General features: G+C 37.0%; 1 protein-coding gene and 1 long non-coding RNA gene across 2 annotated transcripts in view; one reads left to right on the top strand and one right to left on the bottom strand.

Annotated features, from left to right (window-relative positions):
- The window catches only part of LOC140629432 (outer dynein arm-docking complex subunit 2-like), a 216,335-nt gene extending 196,588 nt beyond the window's left edge, over positions 1-19,747 (top strand). The window contains exon 24 of the mRNA XM_072818908.1: positions 19,335-19,747. Within this exon, the coding sequence (XP_072675009.1) occupies positions 19,335-19,448 (114 nt within the window). The 3' untranslated portion in view covers positions 19,449-19,747. The remainder of the gene's footprint in view (positions 1-19,334) is intronic.
- LOC140629434 (uncharacterized) overlaps positions 1-24,158 on the bottom strand; it is a 187,104-nt gene that overhangs the window by 98,849 nt on the left and 64,097 nt on the right. The gene's annotated exons all lie outside the window — the stretch shown is intronic.

The raw sequence follows: 24,158 nt of genomic DNA on the forward strand, positions 1-24,158 counted from the left end.
AAGTAAGCTTTGCTATGGTCAGGAAACCTGACAGGGACACAAGGACAAGAGAACAGATAGAGGGGGCAGCCATTCCTGGGCAGCCTTCTTGAAGGGTCAGTCCTAGGAATAATCTCACTGAACAGTTTAGAAAAAAACATACACAATGAAATCCAGTCTGTGAACACAAGTAAGCTATGAGGAATATTAAGCAGAGAGATCCAGTGTCATTGTGCCCAGACAAAAGAGTAGCTGGTTAAGTTTTATTTTGGACCAGAAAAAAAAAATTCAAGCACTTTTGAAAAGGAATATGAGTTGAAATGAAAAAAAAAAAAAAGGATCAGAAGGGCATTTTTAAAATCTCAGTTTTGTTTGTTGCTGGAGCTGAAATATGCAGAGCATCTTTTTTTTCCCATTTAAGTCCAATTTAGTTAACATACAGCATATAACTAGTTTCAGAGGTAGAATTTAGTGATTCACCATTGCATGTAACACCCAGTGCTCATTACATCAAATGCCCTCCTTAATGCCCATCACCTAGTTACCTCATACCTCCACTCAATATGCAGAGCATCTTAACCTCAAAGTAATGTTGATTGTGTTAGCCCCTGAAGACACAGAGATGAAAGTAAGGGGTTCAGCCTTCAGGAGAAGCTGTGAGTGTGTTTGACTGCAAACCAGTATGGTGTAGGAGCAATGGTCCACCACTGGTGGAGGTGGGCATCTAAACGGTCAACCACAGCTAGATCCTGGCCCCACAGATTACACATAGCAAACAAGGGAGCCACATGCTCCTATAAGACCCACAGGAGAGTTTTCAGGAACAGAGAGGCCCCATTGAATGAAAGAATTGCTGATGGAGGCAGTTGACTATGACTACAGATTTCAAGATCAGGTGCAGGCATGATGGCCCATGGACCAGGGAAAACTAGACACACCTCAGGAAGTGCTAGCCCCGGGAGTCCAGGTCCAGAAATCAGGCCAGACCACCTCCCTCTCCATGGGTACTTACACCAAGGGATGCAGTGTGTATATATGGGTAAGAGCATGGGATCTGGAGCCTGTGTTCAAATCCTGGCTTTCCCAAACATTGCAACTTTGGGCAAGTGACTTAATCTCTCTATGCTTTAGTTTCCTCATCTGTAACACTAGACTATTAATGATAGTATTTAACTTTGGGTTTGTTGAGAGCATTAAATGAATTGACATATATAAGGCCCTTTGAATAGTACCTGATACCTGGCAGGCATTAATTGTTTGTTGAAATCTTAGCTATTGCTATTATTAGTTCCATCCTTCCCAAGGGATACCTATCCTCCCTGCCTCTCCTGGATCTTTAATGGTGGAATGAGTGGAGGAATGTCATTTCTGGTAAAGACTGGGTGATGATGATCTGAGAAAGCTTGCCTGAGCTTTCACTTATATCTGGCCTGGGCTTTGCTTTGTAAAGGGAGAGATCTTCCCCACCACCCATTCCCTGAGTCACTGGGCACAACAACCAGAAAGCTGGGAAGTCATTTATTCTCTGTCTCCTGGGTTCCCCTCCACAAGGCAGAGAGAGGGCTATTACCCTGGGCCACTGGCTGCCATATGCCTTGCTTCTCACCCTGTACACTTCTTGAGAGCTAGACTGTGCCTTTCCTATAGTGCCTTTCACATCACATCCCATCACAGGTGATCAGCAACATTTTCTTGATTGACACAGGAAACAAAGAACTGCCCCACCTGCTTATCATACCCAAAAAGATGTAATAGAGAAAAAATTTACTTAAAAGTAAAATCTTCGGATCCCTGGGTGGCGCAGCGGTTTGGCGCCTACCTTTGGCCCAGGGCGCGATCCTGGAGATCCGGGATCGAATCCCATATCGGGCTCCCGGTGCATGGAGCCTGCTTCTCCCTCTGCCTGTGTCTCTGCCTCTCTCTCTCTCTCTGTAACTATCATAAATAAATAAAAAAAATTAAAAAAAAAAACGTAAAATCTTCCCAGAAATGTAAGATGTGTATTGAAGAAGCTAGATTAACATAAAATTAGTATTGATACAAATAAGCTACTTTAGTAACCCAGATCCAAGTAGATTTTAAAGTAAGATTGAAGGAATGACTTTATGAAAATGTCTGATCAGAATCTCTGGACTGGTCCTGGAATCAGCTTAGGGATGTGACCCATTCCAGTTCTCTCAGGATACAGAGACAGGGTGAATAAATAAAAAAAATCTTTTAAAAAATGTAACACTTTGGTATATAATTGAAATTCTGTAGACTAAGTATTTGGCTTAAAAAATATCTTCTCTAAAATTTGTAAACAAAAATTTTCAAATCTGGGAACAGTAAACAAGGCTATCACTCGTGTAAAACTCAATAGCAATGTGTTTGAACTGTGTTCTACCAAATGTCTAGCTAAGACTATCGGAATAGAGGGACTGAGTTTCTGGGATTGTGGTGCAAGTAGTGGTTTGGGATAGTTGTTGAAAGGGTACAAGTGTAGATTGGGCAGATCTGTGTGGAATGAACAAATGATGAACCAGCTTACATCACCAGTTGAGGAGTGAGAAGCAAGGAGAGGTGTTTTGCAGTGAGAAAGAAATTCTAGAAAATGAGCATGGAGACCAAAGTTTGGCCCTCTTTCTATGGTGAAGATGAGTGGTTTTTTTGCATATCATAGAATCAAAGAAGGTACCAGAGAGTCACTATGAAAAACAAGAAGAAATAGGCAGAGTTCTAGGAACCCAAGCCCTACTTTTTCTTCAGATGTTCCATTTTGTCTTACATATGATATTTATGTATATATGAATTTCATGGGATAGTTAAGATTCAGTTTGAGGGCAGGAGAGGAAAAGATTTCCACTGCTTAAAAAAATTTTTTTTTAAATCACTGGCCTATAAATACCATGCTTAGGGCCAGCCCTGAAGTTCTAAACAGCTAACCTAGCAAAAACCATGCAAGGTGGGCTCTGAAATGAACACAGTCTTTGTGTTCATTAATTAATAAAATTAATTCAGTTTCTTTCACTGAAATTTTAAATTCTTACACAGATGACACTAAGAAGTATCCTTTTAAATAATTTTAGCAAAAAAGAGAAGACTAAAATTAATATTTAGGCATATATTAAAAACTTCAAGGATTATCAGGAGTTTTTGTCAGAGTTGTTGGAAACATTACTTTGCAAAATTAATGGTCATATTTTTGGTTGCCATTTTTACAAATCTTAAACATTCGGTGGGTTTTATTTTATTTTTTTTAATTTTTATTTTTTTAATTTTTTTTTCTATTTAAATTTTTTTTAATTTTTATTTATTTATGATAGTCACACAGGGAGAGAGAGAGGCAGAGACACAGGCAGAGGGAGAAGCAGGCTCCATGCACCAGGAACCCGATGTGGGATTCGATCCCGGGTCTCCGGGATCGCGCCCTGGGCCAAAGGCAGGCGCCAAACCGCTGCGCCACCCAGGGATCCCCCATTCGGTGGGTTTTAAAAGAGAAATTAAGTAAGCACAATCACATTTGACTTATTCCTTCCCACAAATTGTATCACAAAAGGAAAACATTTCCCAAATGGGTAGCAAGTGATGAGACAGACTTCTAAGGCACACTTGATAGCAGTAGGGTGCAAGGAAAGGAAGACCAGAAGAGGCCTTGAGAATGAGGTTAAGTCAACTGGAGTTTAAGAAAAGCAACCATTGGGCAAAAAGAATCTTTCATTTAAGGTTATTTCCCAAGAAATTAGTCATTTATTTTCATCCTTATGAGCTTAGTTCCAATTTAGTAGGAGCAGGGAAAGCTATTTCTTTGACAATGAAGAAGAAAAAATGTGGCTCTTCTCTCCAGCCTTGTGCTTTATTTTTTTTTTCCATATTAAGCTGCTCTTAAAGCTGAAAAGAAATCAAAATGAAATTGGGAAAGTGGTTTCACTAAAGGATTTTTTTTTTCCTTTTCAATTCTTCAGCTTCAACTTTTCTGGATATCTTTCCATTTTTGCTCCCATGCAGGACGAATTCTATATCTAGTAAGGTATTTTAAATATTAACATGTCTTTGGTTTTGAATTCCTTCTAATAATGTGCCAGTTTTTGGAGATAAATATAAATGCAAACAATATAACATTAATAATTCAGACTGATTCTAGTATTGAGGAGTATTGTGGAAATCATTATCCCTTTTAATATATCCATTTTGAGATAATGCTTGGCCTTATTTTTATAATAAACAATTTTAAATTTTTTCTTAGCTTGGCAAGATATAATTTTATAGTTTGACATCAGACTTTATAAATTCTTAGCATTTGCTAGAGCAAAGTAAACCAAACCAAAATCTTTCCAATGATAATTTCTTAAGGTAATTAAGCTAAATACCTTCTTATAAATGGCGCTTATCTTTTATTGTTTTAAAATACTTCCATGTGAAATTATCAATTATAGACCTACGTCTGTATTTAGTAGGGATATTACTCACATGAACTTGCATTCAAGATTAAAAAGAAAATTGAGTTACAGGCAGAAAATAATTTGACTTTCTGTCCTACACCTACAAACTTATCCTTAACTACATTCAGTCTATACACCTCTCTTGTCTTTGCGTGTTCCTTCTCCTGGCTATACTCCACTATACTCATGATCTCATTTTATCTCCAAAAGCTGGAGATTTTGACATTGGCTATTCCCTCTAACTTCTGCATATTTAATCTTAATATCTCATTGCCTACTTACTCATTTCATATTGCACCATCAGTTGATCACATCCACTATGGAATCCACCATATCAGAGGAGTTTCATTCTCTAGAGATCCTCATTTCTCCAGCTGTCCTTGATTCTTCAGCCAATTCCATTGGCTTTTACCTTCAAAAATTCTGAGATTGCTTTATTGGTAATCTCTAGAATTTTCAAGTATCCAAATCCAAGGTATTCTTTTCAGTCCTCAAATTACTTAATCTCCCTAAGTCTCATTATAATATTGATCCCACCATCTTCTTAAAGTGCCACCTTTCCTTAGCTCCTGTGATTCCATAGTCTCCTGGTCCTCCTTTCACCTCTTTGTTGACTCTTCATCTCCTTTGCGGGTCTCACTTCTTTCTGGCTAATCCACTTGTTATGACTTTTTAAATAATATAAGTAATGTATGTTCACTGATAACAAATTAGAAACTAAAGATGAAAAAAAAAAGATAAAAAATATTAACTGAAGCCTGCTGAAGAAGACCTCTGTGAATTTTTTTTTTTGAGGAACTTTGGCTTTGAACATCTTGAAAGATACAGAGATGTGATATATGTGTATATGTGATATCACACACATATTTACATAGCTTTATGAAGCCTATGTATCTTTATGAAGCCTTAACAACAGCTTTGAAAGCCATGGTCCATGAATTATGAGACTGGGTGACATTTCTCTTAGAGGGTATATAGAGAAAAGAAAAAATGAGAGGGTTGATATGATATCCTGAGTCATACCACGAAGGCAAAGAAAGAGGATTATGCACACACACACACACACACACACACACACACAAGCAGAGTATTAAAGAGAAAAAATCAAAACAAATAAGGAAAGTGCTATTTTAGGAAAGTCAAGAAGAGAGATTATTTTGAGAACAAGGACATAACCAGTGGGACCAACTGAAAAGTGAAGAAAAACAAGAACAAAAAGCACATACTAGATTCATAGCAAAGCAATTTCTAATAACCTCAGAAAAGAGATGAGGAAATGAAGACAGCTAGTGAGGCCACTCTGGAAAGTTTGGCAGAGAAGAAGAGGGAACAAGAATGGTAGCTGAAAGGGGAGGTAAAGGCAGATTGGGTGGTTTTTTCTTTGTTTATTTTGTGTCCTGAGACAGTAGAAACTTGAGTGTGCTTATGTGCTCATTGGCAAGTGCAGGAAGAGAGGGGAGCCAGTGAAGGTATCGGACTGAGAATGATATGGAGCAAGCTCCTAGAGGAATGGAGAGGTAGGGGAACACAGAGCTTGAGGGCATGGAGATGAGTTTAGCCTGGAGGAGAGACACCTCTTGTGTATGACAGATGGCAAGGGGGAAAGGATGGGCACAATTGCAGTGGTAATCTATGCACGAGATGACAGGGAGCTGGGCAATTTCCCTTTTTGTGATTTCTATTTTCCCCATCAAGTAGGAGGCAAAGGCACAGGCTGAGAGCAAGGGAACTGAAGTAGTGAGTTGGGTAATTTGAGGAGAATAGAGAAAGTTTTAAATAGCTGCTGCAGAGAAAAAAAGCTGATGAGAAAGGATACCTTTGTGGATTGCCAGAATTGAGAGCCAGTTGAGATAAGAGACCATGAACATGTGTGCATTATCCAGAAGCTTAGTTGGGATCTGGGATTTCAATTTGTAATATCAGTATGTTAGGAGAATAGTAGAGAAAAGAGAGCTAAACTTAGTGATGGAAAAGCAGCTGACATGGTGAAGCCCAGAAGGTAGATAAGAGCAGGAAGACTGTGAATATACAAGTGTCTCCTGTGTTTTCAGTCCCGTTCTGTCTCTACCAGAACCTGGAGCTTCTGCTAGAGGGCAATTAGAGGCAGATATGGAACAGTTACTGGATTAGTAAGGCCCAAGTATGACCATGAGAATAGCTGACGAGTTTTATGGAGTAGGGGTAAAAATCAATGGAACTGAGAAGGTCAAATTCTGAGGCTATGGGTGACATTATTGTTTGGGTCAAAGTGTTTATTTTTTTTATTTTGAGATGAGATGTCATCTTAAGTCACAATTTTATTCATGTTACCAAAAAACAAAAACAAAAACAAAACACCAAAACAAACAAAACCCATAGTCAGTAGTTCAGATGTTAGCTAAGGCTGCCATTCCCATGATCATGTAGGAAATATTGGCTCAAGCTTCCCTCTGCTTTCCATGCCCTAGACAATGTCTAATTTAGAGGGAATTCTGTGTATTACCCAGAGTCTGATTATTTCATTCAGGTTATGGATTGTTTCATTCTTATAAGCATTTTGTACCCAGAGCTGACATAGATTTCAAATTTCACCCTTTTATCTTGTTCTCCCCACTAACTTCTACCTTGATGAGAATAATAAACAAAAACATTCTTATAAAGTCATTGTATACAAAGCAAAAAAATTTAATTAAAAAATCAAAGATCTGTAGTGATGGAAGGAAGTATACATTGTAGCAATGCCAACAACTTCAAGACAGGTATTACATTTGGCAGCTGGTAAAAAACCCATGGCCGTTTCTGAACTAGGCTTTCATTCTCCCAGTGGATCACTTTACTGTCTCTTCCCTTCTCTGCCTTTTCTTCTTAAAAAGAAGAACAGATTCTCACAAATTGCTGATCTGAGTGATTCAGTTTTCTCTAGGCTATACCTTTCAAAGTTAGCTCCAGATCTTCTTGCATATCAAAAATTTGGCCTCATCCTTAAATCCAAGAAAGATGATAGTGGCTCAGATCACCGCAGCAGAGGTAAAGAGGTCAGATTCTGGGTACATTTTGAGGGTAAAACAGGATCGGTTCATGGCTTGGATAAAGGCAGTGAGAGAAAGCAAGAAGTCAGGGATACTCCAAAGTTTTTGGCCCAAGCAGCTAGAGAGATGAGTTGACATGAACTGAGGTGTGGAGGCCATAGGGAAATAGGTTTTGAAAGGGTCAGGGATTGAGCTCTGTTCATCCTCTGTGAAACTCAGTGTATTTTCTTTCCAAGTGCAGATGTCAAACAGGCAATTGAATGGTCTGAGCTGGAGACTTATATATACATATATTTGATAAATAAATAAATAATAAATAAATAAATAAATAAATAAATAAATAATATATATATATATATATATATATATACAGCCTCTCTCAGAAAAATATTTCTAAATACTCTCTCAAAAACTGTTCTAACAATAGAACACAGGCAACCACATAGACTTTCAGTCTCTTCTCAATGGGAGATAACTCACGTTAAATGCAGGCATTGTATTAAGAGTTGATATCCAGGACATTTTTCCTGGAGTCTGAAGAAAACCTATAGCTTGTTCCAAGCATATTAAACTCTTGAATATACTTTTGCTTCCTTCTGAAATCTAACATTACGTTCAAGTGACTAAAAAAAAGACGGAGAATTGGAGAGGAGAAAATAACAAAATTTTGTAAATTCAAATTCAGTGGAAGAGTGACAACTGCCTGGCAGACCTCAGGAATCAGAATGTAAAGTCAACAGTGGGAGAAACTCAAAAAAAACCCAGCTTACAATGTGGAAGCCTCAAAATATTAAGAACTGGTAGCCCTAAGTGCCTCTGGAATTGGTCTGTAGGGTTCAGGATGGAGGCTATAATAAGGGAAACTGAGTAAAAGCTAGAGCCCCTTCCCTAACTCCACTCAGTAAGTCACTGCCCTTTCCCAACACAGCAGCTGCCCAAATAAAACAGTCTCTGGACTGGAGGACAGCAGCCCCTGTGAAGTAAAGATATTCTACTGAAGATGGAGATTAAGTGACCATATAAACACCGAAGCTAAATGGATGATCTGCCCTTCTCAGTCCCAAATTCCTACAAGTGAGTCCCTTCCTCTACAGGTTGGAGTTTGAAAAGCTCTTCCTTGGAGAATCTGACTAGCTCAACACAGAAGATTTCAAGATACTGACCTGGGGAAGACCCCAGCCAGCCTTTCCAGGGCCTCTGGTGGCTGTGGGAAACTGTTGTATGTGAATTAGAAAAAGATGTTCCCTCTGAGAAGATGTAGCTTTGTTGGTCTGAGACTTAAAAAGGAGATAACACGTTTGAGGGAAGAAAAAGGCATCCCTTCTTCCTTGACCAGTGAAATAGTGAGAAAATGAGAGCTGCTTTTCAGGCCCCTTTAATCCGGTGTTTTCATCGAGAGCACAATCCTGAGTGGCCTGAGACCACTCAGATTATCCTACAGTAAAACACAGCCAACAAGCCCCATTTATGTGCTCAAATTCTCTATTCACCCAACAAGTAACATCTGAAGAATGTTTTGAATATAGAAGACAAAAACTGAAACAAATGGAAACAAATCAGTGCTTGGAAGAAACATAGTGTAGCAGAGAGAATGAAAAAAGTGAACATCCTCAGAGAGATAGATAGATAGAAAGAAAGAAAGAAAGAAAGAAAGAAAGAAAGAAAGAAAGAAAAGAAAGAAAGAAAAGAAAAAGAAAAGAGAGCATTCAGGGAACATGAATTGGAAGATAAATCTCTCAGAGGTCTCTATCCATTGAGAAGATCCAATAATTATAGGGGCACCTGGGGTCCAGTCAGTTAAGCCTCTGATTCTTGTTTTCAGTTCACATAGTGATTTCATGGGTCTTGGGATTGAGCCCCACATCAGACTCCATGCTCAGCAGGGAGCCTGCTTGTGTATTCTCTCCCTCTGCTCCTCCCCACCATTTGCTCTCACTTTCTTTCTCCCTCTGTCTCTCTAAAAATAAATAAATACATCTTTTAAAAAAAAAAAAAAGAAGAAGAAGATCTAACAATTGTAAATATTTATGTCCCCAACTTGGGAGCACCCAAAAATATGTCAATTAAAAACAAACATAAAGAAACTCACTGATAATAATACAATAATAGTAGGGGACCTTAACACCCCACTGATTTCCAAGCAGAAAATCAACAAAGAAACAATGGCTTTGAATGACATACTGGATTAGATGAACTTAATAGATATATTAACACTTCATCATAAAGCAGCAGAAAACACATTATTTTCAAGTACACATTGAAGATTCTCCAGAATAGATCACATACTGGATCACAAGTCAGCCCTCAACAAATAACAAAAAGATTGAGATCATACCATCCATATTTTCAGACCACATGCTATAAAACTTGACATCAATCACAAGAAAAAAATTGGAAAGACCATAAATACAAGGAACTTAAGGAACATCCTACTAAAGAACAAATGGGCTAACCAGGAAATTAAAAAAGAAATTAAAAAAAAAAATACATGGAAGCAAGTGAAAATGAAAACATGACAGTCCAAAACCTTTGGGATGCAGCAAAGACAGTCCTAAGAGGGAATTATATAGCAATACAGGCCTACTCTAGAAGCAAGAAAAATCTCAAATATTCAACCGAACCTTACACCTAAAAGAGCTAGAAAAGGAGCAGCAAATAAAGTGTAACATCAACGGAAAAAAGGAAATAGTAAAGATTAGAGCAGAGGTAAATGATATAGAAACAAACAAACAAACAGTAGAACAGATTGACAGTAAGAGCTGGTTCTTTGAAAGAATTAATAAAATTGATAAGCCCTTAGCGAGACTTACCAAAAAGAAAAGAGAAGGTACCCAAATAAATAAAATCACAAATGAAAGAGGAGAGATCACTACTAACACCACAGAAATACAATTAGAATATTATGAAAAAATTATATGCCAACAAACTAGGCAATCTGGGAGAAATGGGTAAATTCCTAGAAACATACAAACTACCAAAACTGAACAGAAATAGAAAATTTGAACAGACCATAACCAGCAAAGAAATTGGAAGATTAATCAAAAATCTTCCAACCAACAAGAGTCCAGGACTAGGTAGCTTCATAGGCAAATTCTACCAGACATTTAAAGAAGAGTTACTTCTTTAACTTAATCTTCTAAAACTAAACTTATTCTTCTCACATTGTTTCCAAAAATAGAAATGAAAGGTACAATTCCAAAGTCATTCTACAAGGCCAGCATTACTTGATTCCAAAACCAAAGACCCCACTAAAAAGGAGGGGAGAATTATAGGCCAATAACCTTCATGACCATGGATGCAAAAATTCTCATCAAGATACTAGCAAATCAAATCCAACAGTACATTAAAAGAATTATTCACCATGATCAAGAGGGAATTATTCCTGGGCTGCCAGGATGGTTCGATATTCACAAATCAATCAATGTGATATACCACCTTAATAAAAGAAAGGATAAGACCCATGTGATCCTCTCAGATGCAGAAGAAGCATTTGGCAAAAGACAGCATCCATTCCTTATAAAAACCCTCAACAAAGTAGGAATAGATGGATAGATGAAACATACGTCGACATCATAAAAGCCATATTGGAAAGACCCACAGCTTATACCATCTTCCTGAGAGCTTTTCCTCCATGGTCAGGAACAAGGACAGGGATGCCTTGTTCTCACCACTACTATTTAACATAGTCCTGGCAGCCTTAGCCTCAGCAATCAGACAACAGAGAGAAGTAAAAGGCATCTAAATTGTCAAGGAAGTAGTCACTTTCACTATTTACAGATAACATGATACTCTATGTAGAAAACTTGAAAGACTCCATGAAAAAATTGCTAGAACAAACACATGAATTCAGTAAAGTCTCAGGATATAAAATCAACATACAAAAATCTCTTGCATTTCTATACAGCAATAATGAAGCAGCAGAAAAAGTCAAGGAATTGATCCCATTTACAATACACCAAGAATCGTAAGGTATCTAGGAATAAACCGAAGAGGATTAAACCGAACCCAAACCATAAGATGCCTAGGAATAAACTGAATCAAAGAACCAAAGACCTGTATTCTGAAAACTGTAGAACACTTATGAAAGAAATTAAAGAAGACACAAAGAAATGGAAAACATTCCATGCTTGTGGAAGAACAAACATTGTTAAAATGTCTATACTACCCAAAGCAATCCACACATTTAATGCAATCCCTATCAAAATACCACCAGCATTTTTCACAGAGCTAGACCAAACAATCCTAAAATTTGTACGGAAATTCAAAAGACCCTGAATAGCCAAAGCAATCCTGAAAATTTTAGAAAAGCAAAGCTGGAATCATCAAGACAGTATGGTACTAGCACAACAAATACAAGTACAACAAATGGTATGGTACTGGCACAACAAATACAGGTACATAGATCAATGGAACAGAACAGAGAATCCAGAAATGGACCTACAACTCTATGGTCAGCTATTCTTTGACAAAGCAGAAAGAATATCCAATGGGAAAAAAATCTCTTCAACACATGGTATTGGGAAAACTGGACAGCAACATGCAGAAGAATGAAACTGGACCACTTTCTTGAAATAAATTCAAAATTGATGCAAGACTGAAATGTGAACCAGCAAACCACCAGAATCCTAGAGGAGAACACAGGCAGCAACCTCTTCACCCTGGGCCAGAGCAACTTCTTACTAGATACATCACTAGAGGAAAGGGAAACGAAAACAAAAATGAACTACTGGGAGTTAAGATAAAAATCTTCTGCACAGTGAAGAAAACAGTCAAAAAAACTAAAAGCCTATGTAATGGGAGAAGATATTTGCAAATGACATATCTGAAAAAGGGTTAGTATCCAAAATCTATAAAGAAGTTAGCAAACTCGACACCCCAAAAACAAATAATCCAGTTAAAAAATGGGCAGAAGACAAAATAGACATTTTTTCCAAAGACCCAGATGGCTAACAGATATATGAAAAGATGCTCAACATCACTCATCATCAGGGAGATAAAATACAAATCAAAACCACAATCACCTCACCTGTCAGAATGGCTAAAATTAACAACTCAGGAAACAATGTTAGTGAGGATGCAGAGAAAAGGGAACCGTCTTGGCACTGTTGGTGGGAAAGCAAGCTGGTGCAGCCACTCTGGAGAACATTTTGGAGGTTCCTCAAAAAGTTGAACTTTTTGCTCAAGGAATTGAGGAATTGCTATGCCCCAGCAATTGCACTACTAACGATACCAAAATACAGAAAGAATACATGCATCCCAATGTTTATAGCAGCATTATCAACAATAGCCAAACTATGGAAAGAGCCCAGGTATCCATCGACTGATGAATGGATAAAGAAGATGTGGCATATATACCATAGAATATTAGCCATCAAAAAGAATGAAATTTTGCCATTTGTAACAATGTGGATAGAGCTAGAGTGTTTTATAAGCAAAATAAGCTAAGCAAAATAAGTCAGAGAAAGACAAATATATGATTTCACTCATATGTGGAATTTAAGAAACAAAACAGATGAATATATGGGAACGGGGAAAATTAGGGGGAAGCAAACTGTAAGAGATACTTCATGATAGAGAACAAACCGAGGTTGCTGGAGGGGTGGTAGGAGGGGATGGGCTAGGTGGGTGATGGGTATTAAGGAGGGCATTTGTTGGGATCCCTGGGTGGCGCAGCGGTTTGGCACCTGCCTTTGGCCCAGGGCGCGATCCTGGAGACCCAGGATCAAATCCCACGTCAGGCTCCCGGTGCATGGAGCCTGCTTCTCCCTCTGCCTGTGTCTCTGCCTCTCTCTCTCTCTGTGTGTGACTATCATAAATAAATAAAAATTAAAAAAAAAAAAGGAGGGCATTTGTGATGAGCACTGGGTGTTGTATGTGATGAATCACTAAATTCTACTCCAGAAACCAATATTGCACTGTATGTTAACTAACTAAAATTTAAATAAAAATTTAAAAAGAAAAAAACTCTCAGAAAGAGTAAAAACATAAAGAGATGAAAAAAGGAAAGATAAAAATAAAAAAAAAAAACAGTGCAAAAGATCTAACTTCAGAATATTAGTTCCACAAAGGAATAACTGAGAAAATGGAGAGGAAAAATGAAAAGAAATAGTTCAATAGAATTTCCCAGAGTTGGAGTACATGACTTACCAGATTGAAATGATGCATCAGGTTCCCTGTATACAATGGATAAAAGTATACCTATCCACAAGATATAGCACTGTAAAATTTTAGAACATTAAGTATAATAATAATAATAGTAATAATAATAATGAAAGATTCTGTAATGTTCAGAAGAGAAAGGATAGAAAAAGAAGATAGAGTGAACAAGAGAAACCAAACATGAAGAACACTTTGGGCTTCTCAACAGTAACATTGGAAGCAAGAAGAAAATGGAGGAATGCCTTCAAAACTCTTCCAACTCTTCAAAAATTATTTCTCACCTAGAATCCTATATTCAGTAAAACTCTTAATCAAGTCATAGAAAAGACATGTGAGTCTTAAGAAGTTTACCTCCTTTGCACATTTGTCAAGAGGCTACTGGAGAGTGTGACTCTGCCAGTATCTTTAAATCTTCAAAGAGAATGTTGAGTTATACTTTTTGTTGGTGGTGGTGGTTGACTATGCATTTTTTTTTAAATTTATTGGAGTTCAATTTGCCAACATATAGCATAACACCCAGTGCTCATCCTGCCAAGGGCCCCCTTCAGTGCCCATCACCCAGTCACCCCAACCCCCTGCCCCCCTCTCCTTCCACTACCCCTTGTTCATTTCCCAGAGTTAGGTGTCTCTCATGTTTTGTCACCCTCACTGATATTTTCAGAGAATGTTGAGTTACTTTGATTCAAACTTGATTTTGTCTTGACCACGTATTGATGAAGTTCCTGACTGCTTTATTTCCTAGATCATTTTACCCCACAAAAGTGTTCTTTGACTTCCTTCTAAAGAACCAGAGGAAAGTCATAGTGATAACCCAAGGCAGGAAATACAGAGTGGTCTATTCCTTCTACTATATTTCCATGGGACCTGCAGTAACCTGTCAGTACTACATCCTGCCAGCGTTCCCAATTGCAATGAGCCCGGTCTCTCAGGGCTCCCTCCTTTCTCCTTAGATCCCATCACAGAGGCAGAACTTGATAGGGACTCAGAGACTTTACCCTGCTGACCTTCCTCTGAGGGCCTCTTGCCTTTCCTTACAGAAGTGCCCACCCACGTGACTCTCAGCCTCCACTGGGTAGCAATAACCTGACTTCTTCATAAGAGGATATCATGCCAGCCAATACAGTGCTGAAAATGTTTTGTTACATCTCACTTGTTACTAGAATCAGAACAGTGCTTGAAGTATATTTTCTCTTAGAATAGTGCTTGAAGTATGTTTTCTATTGGAATAATAATGGCTAAGAACTAAAGAGTAGTTACTGTGAGCCAAACCTTGTTCTGGGATCCTTATCAGATATAACTTTGTCTCCTTTATGGATAATATTATAGAAAATAATAAACATGGGATTATCATAGGTGGCTTCCCCATGCACATTCCTCTTGGCCCCTATCATATACTCCATCTTTTCCCAGTTTATTACCTTTGTCTGAGAGCAGGAGCAGGCTGGGTGCGAATCTTTTCCTTAATGTGCCTTGTAAAGGTCAGGCAGGGGAAGGGACAATCATTTAAAATATTAAATTATCAGTGTACTTCATTTCGCTGTGGTCTTCTCCATGTTCCTTCGCTTAGATTGAATTTTTTAATTTCAACATCTTCCAACCCAATAGAAAGAAGTAGAAAATCTGACCAAAAAAGCATCTGAGTTCTGATCAAACTCATAAATGAGTTTATAGGATAGGGGCACCTGGGTGGCTCAGTGGTTAAGCGTTTGCCTTCAGCTCACTACATGGGGCTCCCCGCAGGGAGCCTGCTTCTCCCTCCGATTCTCTCTCTCTGTGTCTCTCATGAATAAAGAAATAAAATCTCAAAAAAAAAATGAGTTTATAGGATAATCTTTTCCAAAATGAAGGTAGTTTTATTCAATTATTCTAATAGCAAAGGAGGTGTGATTGAGTTCTGGTTTTCTATAATATAAATTAATAAATAATATCGCTTAGCCTTAACTTTTTGTGAATATTTTGAATTATAGCCACTTCCCTATTCATCGAACTTCTCCCATTTCTCTTGCAAGCATATTCCATATCTAATGCTTTTGTCTCATTTTTATTAATAGCTACTTCATGCCTTTATTTAGCAATGGGGGTGATGTCCTTCTGGACTAGAGACTGATGCAGGAGGAAACTATAATTTGAGCAACTGATCCATCTATTACCATGAACACAGAGTTCTGCTAGTGCCACTTTCTTCCCTTATTTTTTTCACATAACAGGACATGACAAGAAGAAGTAGCCGAAGCCTCATATAGCTGTGTCTGCTTTAGCAGCTTTCATATGATAATAAAATGAGGTACAAGAAAATAAATAAATTGATAAAAATATTGAATTGTTGATCAAGAGTTAAAAGTTGCAAGCTAGAAAAGGGATTTAAGTGGGAGTTATAATACCGAGACACCTAAGCCATGTGTTATAGTAACCAAGGAGAGCTGGCTACTCTGTTCTTCCTTCTCATTATTTTTCAATAATGTTCATAGAGCACTATTTGCTCTTTTTGCAGAGAGAATAAGAATATAAATTAAATAAATGTGTTCATAGAGGTGTGTGTGTGTATGCATGTGCACATATGTATAAAACTGCCTAACAATCTTATATTGACGTATGTTCCCATGGTCACTTCCTGGACCCTGTCAATAAGCAATACAAGTTTATCTATAAAATCTTAAACTCCACATAATCCATTCTCAAACTCTAATGTCCTATTTTTCAACATCCTGAGCTTCCATCTCACTGTTTTCTCACTTCACAGAGATCTGCCTTCCTACCTTCCTAATTCTTACAGGTCATCCTCCCAGATTATAAGTAGGCTTCTTTTTTTTTTTTTTTTTTTTTTTTAGATTTATCTATTCATGAGAGACACACAAAAAGACAAAAAGAGAGGAGGCAGAGACACAAGCAGGTTCCTTGCCGGGAGCCCAATGCGGGACTCAATCTTAGATCCCAGGATCATGCCCTGAGCCAAAGGCAGATGCTAAACCACTGAGCCACCCAGGCATCCCTATGAGTAGCCTTCTGTTTGTCCTTTCAGTCAGCTCAGACTGTATGACTATTCAAATGAGTTGCAGTGCTATAACCTATTTCCTCCATCTTACACCTCAGTGATCGGATGATGCTGGAGAAAAACACTAGTAATGTTATTAAAAAGATAAACTGAGGCATGATTCAAACCAGGCAGTGCCAAACTGAAAGTGGTTAGGAGCACTCCAGGAGCTAGGGGAAAGTTTTTAACAAGATACAGAAGCAAAGCAAGGAAATTATTTGATTGGCTATAGCATAAGCTCTTGCCTTATTTGGGAAAGCCTATTTGTGATTGGTTGGCCTCAGGTTTCATATTCTTAGATTCAAGTGTGTTGATTCTGGATTAGGTTTTGGTTTGCTTACATAGGCCACCAAATCTTTAGAGACACTTTATCTAATGGCCTCCTGTTTAATTACTTTAACAATGCAAAACTCTCAAGTCAGGAGCTCCCCCAAACAGCTCTGTTTCCCTTATTCAGAAGACGGTATTTCTTTCTCTTGACTCTTAGAAGACTGATCATGTCTTATTCCCTTTGCTTCTCTAGAATTTTGCCCCTTGTCAGTGAACTTCACAATTTAGGACATTACTCTGGATACAGTATGAATGATTGACTGGGGGCCAGGCAAGAGAGGGTGCAAGGACAGTGGGAAAGTGCTGTAGGCTTTACAGGGGTGATGACAATGGCAATAGAGAGAAGCAAATGACTTTGGAATAAGTGTAGGCAGTTGAATCACAAAGATATAATTGTTGGATAGAAGCAGGGGAGATGAGGTGGGAGTGTGAGGTGAGGAGATTTCTGGCTTGAGCAACTAAGTGGTGATATCTTCACTGATATAGGAGAATACTGGGGATGGGGGACCCAGGTTTAGATAGGAAAAAAATTAGAAATTTTATCTGTAATATATTAGGTTCGAGATAGTTCTGAGATTGCCTAATATAGAGATGTCCAAGAAGCACTGGTGGGACTGTTGAACATGATGAAAAATAAGGACCAGGATGTGACCCTGGAAGTGGAGGACAATTCCATGGACAATGAGGAGGTCGAGGACCTGAGTTGCCAGACATCCTTCAGTACCTCAATTTTATCAGGGTTTTCTCAACTCCAACTTTCCAAATGTTTTATATTTTTCATTTTTATTTCAATCATTAATTCACCTGGACATAATGTTTATGTATGATGAAAGATTACCATCTTTATTTTCTTCTTTTTGGATAACCAGATATCCTTGGGCCATTTGTGTTCAACACAAGCTTAACCCCCAAATGTCCCTTGAATTCATTTTGCCCTGAAGGACTTCAGGATCCTTCCCTTTCTTTTCTATAATCCATATTCTGCATGGTGTCATGAAATTTGTCTTTCTAAAATACAAATGTGATCATGTCACTCTGCTGATTAAACTGTTTAAATAACTTCTTTTTATTGCCTACAGAATAAAAGTCCAATCCCTAAGCCTGTCATATTTAAGGTATTTCACATTTATCTTTACAATATCTCTTTGCTTATCACATCTTTTCTGTCATCAACATTTGTACCCAAATGCTACTGTGTAGAAAATAGATGACTCGAATTAAATTTTCAAATCCTTTGTCAGAACTACTCATCTGATTCATAACTGATAGACTTTTTTAAAGTTCTAATTAATTTCTTTGTCAGTTTTTGGTGTCTACATTTTTTATGTCATTTTTTGGTGTATTAGGCATGATACAGTATTATAAGTTTTAGAGTTTATAATCTAAAGGACAGAAAGCATTAATCTACATATCTATTTAATAGGAAAGACATAGGGGCACGTGTCTGGCTCAGTTGGAAGAGCATGCAACTCTTGATCTCGGGGTTGTAGGTTTGAATCCCACATTGGGTGTAGAGATTACTTAAATACATAAAAAACAAAACTTAAAAAAAATAAAAGGGATGATATAAGGATAGTAATAGGCATTTGAGTAAACTGCTATAATAGTTCTGATAAAGCAAAGATAGCATCTTATTTGATGAAAATCAGTGGAGGCTTTGTGGAAAAGTTAACTGGGTCATGAAAGATAGGTAAAATTTAGAAATTCAGAGAAGAGAATGAGAGGGCCTTTTAGGAAGAGGGATGGCATCAATCAGGGCAAAAGAAGTGGAGAAGTGTGTGACCTTGGAGTACAGGATAGAGCAGGAGAAAGATAAGCGGCTAGAAAGGTAAACTGAGGCCAAAGCACAAAAATCCTTTAAAGGATGAGTTAACAGACTGTTTAACTCGTTAGTTAACTAACTGTCCCAAGCTGTAGTTATTTAGCACTGGGAGTCAATGCAGTTAGGGGATTGACATAATTAAGTTGTGACATGATCAAGTGGGTTGGAATGCAGAGAAATCATATCTAAGAGGTTGTACTAATAGCCGAGGCATGGTGTGCTGTTGGCTTGGCCTAGAGGCAGAAAAGTCAGAAAGAATGCAAGACAAATTTCAAAGCAGACTCCATAGCAGTTAGATGACCAAAGAAAGGTGGGAGAAATAGGTCTATCTCAGCTTCAGGAAATAAAATGGTAAGCATTTCATGAGAAATCTCGGTCTGGTTAAGTACCATTTATATTTGCATTTGCCTAAATGGCATTTCTTGTCCTTTTTTCTTTTCTTTTCTTTGTTTTTTTTTTTTTTTTTTGGTGACTTTTAAAAACATTTAATATTAAAAATTGTTTTCAAAGCCTAACTTTATGCCTTGAGATTAATGGTTTTATACTTTGTTTCCCTCTCCGCCCTCCTCTTTTACATGTGACAGCTACTGCTGGGTATGATTGGGTCTTCTGACCAGGACCTCCAGGAAGCCGCAGCTGGATGTATATCCAACATACGCAGACTGGCTCTTGCTATAGACAAGGCAAGATACACTTGAAATGTGCACAGACGTTACAAACTACCAAATTTTACATGACAGGGAACATGTCAGTCCCATGGCCAAGAAGCCTAGATCAGGAAGCATGTTGAGCAAATGTTTTACAGACAGATAAATGTCTGAATGAAAACACAGGAATTAAAAATGCAAAGGATACTCTTCATCCAAAAATTGCATAGATATTTGTGTTCTATTTAATATTTTGGGGATATGCCATGTAATGAAATGTAAAGCTAATAAAATTGTGATACTTTTGTTTGTGATGATTTTAATAAAAGATATGGCCTTCCTGGTGTGCAGTCCTATAGTCATTCTGCATGTCTTTAGAATTTTCCTTCTGTTAAACCTATCTCACTGCCCTGTCATTATGGTTTTGTCTGTTTGATCACTTGCAACCCACGGGAGAGCTCTAAGGAGATGTGCTGATTTCACGAACTGTTATTAAATAGAATTTAGAGTCAGGCAGCGGGACCTAGAGAGATCATCCTGAGGTCATTCTAGATTTCTCCTAAATACTATCAGACATCGGAGAAGTTAATGTATGGCTGTCACTGTACCAGATAATGTAAATCACAAAAACATAAGCAATGAGTGGGATTTTTACTTTTAGACTTACGAAGCATAAACAATTATGTTTTATTTCCCTCACAGGACTGACCAACACTTTTATTGAAGAATTAATTTATGTTGCTGTAAGGATAATATTACTTCACATAAAATTGCTTTGAATTTCTGAACTCGCCTTTAGCACACAGAGTACTTTTTTTTAAGTGGCCACAAAAGATTAATAGCATTTTATCAGGTTATGGAAACATTAGAGGCCACTTTAAGGAATCGCATATGTAACCTTGGTGTGCTAAAATGTTTGGGAACTAACTGTCCCAAGCATCCAGTACTAGCCAGGAAAATCATTTTGTATGCATCAGTTCCATAAACTATCTCAGTTAATTCTTTGAAGAACAGGCTAAGCAGTTTTTATTAAGAAAAATACTAAGTGCTGTCTATGTTTGTCATAATTTGGAGAAGATCATAAACTTAATTGAATTAAATGTAAATAATTTGTATGAAATGAGAAGCCTGTAAAGGATGAAAATTATACTAGTGATAGATTATCTGATTAAAAAAATAAGAATTTCTGAGAATTTCAAGGTTTTGTAAAACATCAATCCTATTCCGTCCTCTGAAAAAGAGGTCATAAAAGAAGATAATAAGAACAAGGCAATAGTATTAATGCTAACTAAGAACTGGATTTAAATAATAGTGTAAATCCTTTAACTTTCAACATATTTCTAATGGTAAAGTTACTGTTTGCCTGTGCTTCACAAAAATTAAAAATACATCTTAGAAATCATGGATTATGAAAGCTGTAGAAACTGAACAAACATTATTGTTATATTTTTATTAAAGGAAGCTTTTACCACTATCTTAAAATATCAAAATATTCTTGATATTAGGGAGACCTAGGAGCCAAGGGAAGCAGCAGGTAGAAAACAGCAGCACAGAAAGAATTGGAAGAGTCATTGGAAGTGAAGGACTGTTCTTTCACAATATGCTTCATAGAAGGAAGCTGGGGTTTTCATTTTTTATGGTTAATAAATGCATAAAAGAAAAGCAACAGTGCCATTTGAAATGAAACTAAGGGGACACCAGGGTGGCTCAGTGGTTAAGCATCTGCCTTCCAGCTCAAGGAGTGATCCTGGAGTCCTGGGATTGAGTCCCACATCAGGCTCCCTGCATGGAGCCCGCTTCTCCATGCCTATGTCTCTCTCTCTCTCTCTCTCTCTCTCTCTCTCTCTCTGTCTCATGAATAAATAAATAAAATCTTTTTAAAAAGTGAAATGAAACTAAGCACTTGAAAACAGTTCAGGGAAATTAACGTGAAAATCGTCTTGTGTGTTCCTAAGAATTCTTTTAAATTCTTAACTCCAGGAAGGTAGTATCTTTAGGTACTACAAATGAGAACCTGAAGTTAAGGGTTAATTTTGGTTTGTGTGTGTGTGTGTGTGTGTGTGTGTGTGTGTGTGCATCTGTGTGAGAAATGACATCACAGAAAACTCTGAACTCGTGAGAAAAATGTCAAAGACAGTGAAAGCACCCAGAGCTATCAGAGAACAAGCAGGGGACAGTCACACCATATCTTTGCTACTATATGCTACAATAGCATTCATCTTTTCTTTCTTTCTTTTTTTTTTTTCATTAGTTTTTGGTAAGATTTTGTGTGTTATAATTTATTTTCTGCTATTTAAAGCTGGCAACCTTAATTCCTTATTAGTTTTCAGCAACAGTTCTTTTTTAGATTTTACTCTTCCCCAGGACATCCTGGGAATCCAATATACTCTTGGTGATAGCCGGCTGTTTCAGTTTGAAAGGAATTTAAGGTGGAAGGAATTTTAAATAGATATTCTTTGATCTTCCACCATCTTCAGTTTTCAGGGCTTCCTTTTAGAAATCTTGCCGTGATCATTCTGCTGTTTAGAGTGAATGTTCTTTTGCCACTATCAGAATGACTTGCACTAAAAATAACTTGTCTCTTTTTATAACTGTCTTAGGTTCTGACAGTTAACAGGAATTTGGTTTTCATTTATGGAATGGCATTGCAAATCCTGTTATTTTGAGAGATTTTGGTATTATCATTATGCCTCCCTAAGGCATGGAATTAAGAGACTATGATCCAAAATACTCAGAAAATGCATTTCCAGTTAGGAAAATGAGAATCTCAGTTGTTGATAAACAGACAACTGAAATCATTGGGTAAATCTTTTCTTTTTCTTTTACCTAATGGGAGTAGGTTTAAAAGATAATTTCACAGTTCAGTAATTCAAGATATTTAATCTCATCCCACGGAAGACTTGGGAAATAAATAGGCTATGTTTATTCCTATAATTCAGTGAAAACAGTAAGGAAACCCACTTTTTTAAGAATCTCACTGCCTCGAATGCACTAAATTCCCCCCTAAAAAACACTTTCTCATGTACTCAAATGTAGAATTCTGTCCCTTGATGACACTGGAGTAGAAAGAGAACCAAATTGTACATAATGCTAATTAATATATACAGGCACTGTATTATATACTTCTTCCTACTTGTGATCTTATTTGAAATACAGAAGAATTGGTAAAAATAGATAATCTCGTATCATACTAGGGTCTATCTAAATGGGCACAATCATCCTGCAAGGGCAATTTGGCAATGCATACCAAAAGCTTCATAATTTTGTGTGCGTTTTGGATTATGCCCAAGAGTTATTCTACAAGAGTATTTACCACATCATTGCTTATAATGGTACAAATGTTAGGGGAAATTTTGGCTAATCCAATTATGGTCCAACCATACAACAAAAACATGTTGTAGAATATTAACTAATGACATAGAAGGCCTTTCACAAAATATTGTTAAATTGGATAGCAGGTTCTGAAGCAGTATATACACCCTGAGCCACATTTTTAGAAAAGATTAGTATGTAGCTAGACACAATGAAAGAAGAAAGAACTTAAATACACCAATCTGTGATTAAACAAATGATTATATCTGAATAGAGCAACAAGAATGATTTTTGCTTTCTCTTTGCCCATCTGTGTTTTCTAATCTGTCCAAAATGAACATGAATTACTTTTTTTTCAATAAAAACACCCAATGAATTTACTTTTCTATTATTTGGAAACTGCTAGGATAGACATTCTTCCTAATACTAACTTTAAAAGAGAGATCCTCCATCAACAAATGGGATACACAACCCGTAGATCAAATTAATGAGCAGGGTTGGTTTTTTTTTTTGTTTTGTTGTTTTTTTTATGAAATAAACATCTAACCTACTATCAGAATATTTTTAATCTGCAAAATTTTGAACATTTCCTTATTTGGTCTTTGTAAATTCAGCAGATCAGTTCTATTCTCAAGCATATAGGAAGTAGACAAATGAAATAACTCAGAAGGTCATTGACAGATTGCTTCATAAAACGTTGTTTTGAAAAGAATGATTTTACCCATTCATTTATTTACTTCATTATAGATAGCTAAGACAAATGATATAGTAATTTACTAACATATTTTGCCCGTATAGTAGAAATACAGTATAAGTCTAATAAGAAATACAGTCCCAACAAAATTTGCCAGCCAGTAAGTAAATTCTGTAGACTATCATAGAATTCTGATCTCCCCTTTTGTGTGCTATTCTTTTATGCTCTAATTGTTAAGATTAATTTCCTTGCCTTCAAGCTTTTATTTTCCTTTTTTCTCTCCACTCAAATCTCTGTCTCTAGCTTCTGTTCCCATTTTCTCTGATGAATGGCTCTTACATCTTCTGCCTCTTAAAAAGTTTTATGCTTTAGTTTCTATAAATGCAAGATGTAAAGTTAATATTTCAATATGCTTTCAATACACAACTGTCATGCTGACTTGAACTCATCTAACAGATGGAATCCTTATACTCCCAATTCATTATTTTCAAATATTCAAGTAAAAATAATTTATTCTTTATTTGCATCTGTCAAGACTAAAAGGAATTTTTCTTCTCCAGTTCATGCCACCCTGATTTATTAGTTGATAAAAAGACATCCTTTGCAAATAACATAATTGGCTCATGATGTTCAGAGTTAAGATTTGTCATAAGTTTAGATTTATGTCCCAATTTATTTTAATGATTGAAAGGTACATTAGTGTACATCAGCATGGTTCATACAGTCTTAGAGAATCTATAGCTGGTTGGCTTGCT

This window comes from Canis lupus (assembly GCF_048164855.1).
Source record: "Canis lupus baileyi chromosome 5 unlocalized genomic scaffold, mCanLup2.hap1 SUPER_5_unloc_4, whole genome shotgun sequence".
In the NCBI taxonomy this organism is placed as follows: domain Eukaryota; kingdom Metazoa; phylum Chordata; class Mammalia; order Carnivora; family Canidae; genus Canis; species Canis lupus.